This window comes from Nesoenas mayeri (genome assembly GCF_963082525.1).
Source record: "Nesoenas mayeri genome assembly, chromosome: 1".
Lineage (NCBI taxonomy): Eukaryota > Metazoa > Chordata > Aves > Columbiformes > Columbidae > Nesoenas > Nesoenas mayeri.
In genome coordinates this window covers 153,504,101-153,510,100 of record NC_137541.1, presented here as the reverse complement: position 1 = coordinate 153,510,100, position 6,000 = coordinate 153,504,101, and the positions used below count along the sequence as shown (strand labels likewise).

At 39.8% G+C, this 6,000-nt stretch overlaps 1 protein-coding gene across 1 annotated transcript in view; it reads left to right on the top strand.

The window, feature by feature from the left end:
* Positions 1-304: 304 nt before the first annotated feature.
* MYO16 (myosin XVI) overlaps positions 305-6,000 on the top strand; it is a gene marked incomplete at both ends in the record, with an annotated part of 300,394 nt that continues 294,698 nt past the window's right edge. Inside the window, 1 exon segment of the mRNA XM_080343675.1 lies at positions 305-332. Coding sequence (XP_080199801.1) covers positions 305-332 — 28 coding nt within the window.

Genomic DNA, 6,000 nt, shown 5'->3' with positions numbered 1-6,000 from the left:
CCAATTAAATCTTTCTATTTCTGGAGATGTGGGATTAGGAGCAGTGTCAATCAATCGTGCTACAATAGCACGTGCAGTAGTCATGGTTCAAGACGCACAGGGGTTTACTATAACTCCAGTGGTCGGGTGAGGATGACTTGGAAGCCTCTGCAAGATCTTGGAACAGAAACTGCGTTAAATAATGTATTCTGAGGTATACTGGATACCTGAGGAAGGGCTCTAAATAATGCATTTTCTGGGCATGACAGTTGTAGCAGAAGAGAATGCCGAAACCTGTAGCGAGACTACAGCCTGAGATGAAAGAATGTCTCATTACCATTTTATCAAATGCTGTAAGTAACAAAATGGTTATTTTGATTTCAAAACCATCTTTTTCATTTTCTGAGGTGTGTCTTTTCAATGCGCATGCAAAGGTCGAAGGCAGATGCTGCATGATGCCAACGTGGTAGTGGGGAAGGGGAGCTGTTACTTTGCATGTGAATATGCAGGCAGGGCACAGTGTTTCTTTTTCTCCTCTGTTCAGAGGCAACTTCATTGTGTGTGTGATAAAGCTGTCAATCTAAAGTTCATACTGATGGACTTTTAAAACTTTTGTTTAAATTAATCACCGAAGACAATAATATCCAGAAAGAAGAAACATGTCATTCATAGCATTATATTAAAGACGACTGTAAGGACAACCTTGGACATGGCTCTTACACTTTACTAGGGTAATACAAATGAGAATAGCTTCATAATAGATCTCATCATTTATTGAAGGTCAGACACTTGTATCTCCTCCTATCAGAATATTTAGCGGTTTGGTGTGACAGACTTAAAAAAAAAAAAGAATGAACTTTTAACCTTGAATCGTGCAAGCTGCCTCTGTAAAGACTGAAATTAGGATCTATGCTAAATGCATTAATTCGACGCAGAGCAAATTCCTAGCAGCATTTTTTTTTGTCTGCCTATCAAGGCTGCCTGTCTTGCTGTACGTTTTTTGAGCTTTTAGGTGTTGCCGTTTAAAGCATCCAGGGTTTGAGTGGAAATTGCTGGTTTTACCTCATATAAATGAATTGTTGTTTAGATATTGTTTTGGACAGCCAGTAGTAGTTTGTTAGACATGGGTATTTTTTGCTGCAGGACTTGGAAAACTTCAGCCTTCTAGTGATTATGTCACTGGTTTTACATGACAAATAGCAGATTGCTGTGAAGGTTTTTGTCCCATATTGTGGTCTTTAATGACTTAAGTGTACCAAGGACATTTCCAAAACTATTTCTAAAGTACTGTGTTACAGATAAGAGGCGAATAACGTGGTTCTTTGATGTTTAAATCTGAAATTAAGGTGCCCTGGAAATATTTTAGTAATTCAAGGAAAAATGATTTATGAGGGTTTTCTCTTGTCTGGATTTAATGAGGCTTGTGTATGGAACGGCTTTTGAAACTGGTGGGAGTTACAAGGCTAAATTCCTTGTTCATGCAGAGAAGCACAGATCAGTTTTACTGCATCATTTTAAAGGTGCATTCTAAGAATAAGACTTTGAGCTTGTCATGAGATTTGATAAATGCAAATGAGGAATTTGCAGCATATTAACTATCTGGAAGGTGTCAGAAAAGTATTGTTCAGTTTTTATTCACCTTGGAATTACTTTCTTAAAGTGAAACTGTAGCGAATATATATGTGTGTGTGTGTGTGTGTTCAATAGCATATTACATATGTAAGAAACTATAGGTTCCTTAACTGGAAAGAGAGTGGGATGACTGTGAGGTTCTCTTATTAAAAGGAAGAAAATTCTACTTGTGATGTTCATGGCACTGGTTAGAGGGCAGAGATGAAGAACTAAAACACAGCAGAGGGAAAGGTGAATATACAGCATTAGTTTTGACAATATTGTTTGTTTCCTCTTTTCCAAATTTGGATTTTTTTTTAATGAATAATCTCCCACTAAGTCAGTTTATTTTACCACATACCACTTTTCCTTCCGAATAGTATGCTTTAGAAGACAAGTGGTACTGGCTGGAGCCTACGAGAAGGGCTTTCTACTGCTTGTGTTTTTTTCCATACAGAACTGACAAATGTGTTTCCATCTCTACCTGTAATTAGAGAAGGAGGAACACTTCCTCTGTGATCCTCCCCTGAGAGTTACCATTTGACTTAGCATGCCAATAGTCTCTGTGATATTTGTGCTTGGCAGACAGCTGGGATCAAATATGGGCCAGGGCTGTGTGCAGGGTGGCAGCACCAGTGATGTTTTGAGATGTGCTGAGAGCAGCTGAACCTCACAGGGGTTTAGATGTGGCTCTTCACACCCTGCTTTGATTTTAATCTATTTCACCAATGGTTTCTGCATCAGAAGGAAATGACATTGCGCCAGAGGAAGTGTGTTTGCAGAACACTGTCTCTTGGTCTACGTTGCCGAGAGAAGAAGCATCGAAAAGATATAATTTAATGGCACTTGAAAGATAGAATTTTATGTACTGTAGCACTGTTTGCCTGGCTTTTGCATGTGTTTGCACTTTGGTTTTTTAATCTCTGCAGAGATTAAGTGTGAAGATCTGAGCTGAGGAAGGCTATAGCCATTCTCCTATGGCATTAGCACAATTTTACTAATCTTGCCTTTTCTCAGTGCACTGCTCCCACTAGAAGGCTGTGAAAATCAGACATACTGTCACCATCTTTTCATAGGACAAGGCTGGACATGAGGAAGAAATGCTTTACCATGAGGGTGCTGAAACACTGGAACAGGTTTCCCAGAGAGGTGTTAGATGCCCCATCCCTGAAGACATTCCAGGCCAGGCTGCACGGGGCTCTGAGCAACCTGATCTAGTTGCAGATATCCCTGCTCATTACAGGGGGGTTGGACAAGGTGACCTTTGAAGGTCCTTTCCAACCCAAACTCTTCTATGGTTCTATGACTCTGTGACAGGATCTTTTGAGACCCAGCCTTGGGAGGTCTCTAGTCCACCCTCCTGCTGTAAGCAGGAACAGCTGTGTGGTCAGACCAGATTGTCTGGGTCCATGCCCAGTGAGGTCTTTCATCCCAGTAATACTCTGGAGTGAGCCACTCCGTTGTCTTCAGCTGGCACCTGCAGCATTTAAAACACACTCTGGGTGTGTCTGCCTGTTTGAGCAGTTCATGTTGTCGCTACTAGTGCCCATCTCCTTTTTGCAGCCAAGTACCATTGCTGCCGAGAGCTGGCCCTGTCTGTGCTTTTCCTTGGCAATCAGCTGGCATAAGCCGTTTAGAAGCGAGAACAGTGGTACATAGGAGAGTACCACATGTTATCTGCCAGCTGCTGCGTACCATTTTATCTCAATGATTTGTGTGACAGACTGTACAAATGAACATAATTTTGTGAATTAGGCAGCACCTTGCTGCTATCTTCTCTCCCTTGCATATCCAGTTACGACATAAACATCATTTAAATGTTATGGCTGTGGTTTTCCACCTGTGCTTTTGACTTCCTTGAGGGATCTGCAAAGGTAACTAAAAAAAATAGTGTTTTAGTCAGGAGACTTCAAGTCATTACTCAAGAGTCTGGTTTCTACTGCAAATGCTACAGAGCTGCAAAAATGCAAACAATTAAAACTTTGCTAAGAAATTACAGTTGTGCCAGCTGAAAACCCAAGCCAAGTGAATTTATCCAAATATTAGGATCATCAAATCTAAACATCAGCATCTACTTCCATTCTTTCTGGATTATCTCTCTTTCTGGTTCCTTTATTTCCTTTATATGAATTATGAAACACTGAATTGTGCTTTGTTACAAACCAATAGTTACAGAGTTCTAGGATGGAAATATTAATTAGACATGTATTGGTGAATTAATTCAGGATTTGAAACAAGATTCAGAGGAAATGTAATAATTCTCTCCAACATCTAGCCTGTACTACCTTCAGCCTCTGAATACTGGCAAGAATTGCCCATGAAGAAAATTAACTAAACTAGAAGATGCACTGAAAGATTTGGCCTTTAAATTTTGTTATATCCTCTTCAGATATCTTGTAGTTCATACTGTTTTATTCCTTCTTTTTGCTGCCTCTGAATTGTAGTATTTAAAAATCCCGTATACTACATAGATCTTTCCTTACATTAAAATATATATATCTCTATATATCTATATATAGATATCTGGCTTGACTTTAGTCTGCAATGCTAGAGACCTTTGTCATATAATTTGTCCTGAAAGGCTGAAGCCAGCAGTAATGTAGTTTCAGATATCATCTTGAGCATTTTTCACGCTAACGCACAAAGTATTTGGTAACAAAATTACCATCCTACTTATGAATGTAAGAAGAGTAAATTCTGTGGATTAGTTTTATGATTTCCATTTTATTTAATTTTACCCCACTTTTCCAGAGCTTACTGTTTCAATGTATTTTCTGTCTCAGTAAAATTATCAACCACTAGAACTCTCAGAATAGTTGGATGAGCATTTCACCCATAGTGATGTCTGTCACTTTTCACCAGGGTTGTGTGACAGAATGCACTAGTATGTTCCAGGATACTTCAGAGGAAAGGGGCATATCATCCCAAACTCTCGTTTAACACTTTAAATTCAGCCTGTGTGCATTTGCCAAGGGATTCAGCTGTTCTCACATCACCCAGAGTCTTCTGAGGCTTCAGATGTGCCACAGTGATAGCTCTACCTGAACCTTATGCAGCTTGGAAAGGGCTGGGGGAAGATGTGATGTGATACATTAGTTTTAGTTTACAGAAGATGGGGACTTGAACTTGATTCTTGCATGGATGAAGAGACAATGCTGTGGGTGAAACACGTGATACCTTCATGTCAGCTTTCTCACTATGAGACAGCCTGTGGAAATTTGAGCTGGTTTCAATAGAGTGAGTTGCAGTAGCTTAAACTGAGTAAGAAGAAAAGAGGAGGTTGAAAAGAAAAATTGGAGACTTCTAGTTGGTCAGCAGTACAGGAACCCATTGCTTCTATAGCGGCAGTTGTGCAGGATGTGTGATGACCCAAGTGAAGGTGACACATAGATGCTCTGTCACACTGGATGATTAGTGAGGTGAGAGAGCTAGCAAAGTCTTCAAAATCTTTTCTGCTTCCTGTGACCAGGATTTCTTCTATTCCAGGTTGGGCAGGAGGTGATATTCATTTATTTAGTCCATTTTATAGTGTCCCAGAGAAGTTTCATGTCTTCTTGGACATCCTCTGCCACTGAGGAGGGGCTCAACTAAAAGTTACACACATGGTAGGAAGGAGGACTGTAAATATAAGCAGAATGCTCACACCAGTCTCTATTTAAGAGCCATCCCTTTAGTTTAGGTTGATATTTCATGATTGTGTCAGCTAAATCTTGTGTCACTGTTTATTTCTGCAATAAGAGAGCTAAGTACAACATGGCTGCAGGGAAAACTTCCTTTTCCTTCCACATGCTTATGACACTGTGACCTATGGCATAAGGTTAAGACTATTACTGAAATGAGATGCCTAGTGTGACCGAGAGGACCTGCCTGCTGAACATGAGATCAGGAGGAAGAGACAGGGGTCACCTTCCCTGGGAGGCCAGAAAGAGCGAGAAGAGCAGCTGTGTTAGATGAGCCACCGCTTGCAAGTTTTGAGATCTCGTAAAGATGCACAAAGCAATGCTGAGGGAATAAAGAAATTTTGATGAAAGGTATTTGTTAAAGAAGCTTATACTGTAAAACACAGAAAAGGAATGCTAACATAACACACAGCATTTCTTATGGTGGTTTGAGAGACTGAATCTAAGTCTGATGTATTAGTGATACACAGTGCAGATTTTTTTTTTAAGTTTAGTCAGTATGATAATTCAGATTGCATGAAACATACATTAAAATTAGGTAAAACTCCTTTTTAATTCTGCAGTCAAGAGCAAATGTTTTTTTTCTGATAAACCTTGATACAAGTGGAGCCACAGTTAGAACATTTCTACTTCTGTTAATCTCTCTGTACCTCTGTCTCTCTCACTGTAATCACAGGATAGGTGAGGGCCAATAGGGAGAAAAGGAAATTATTTGCCACCTATGAATATT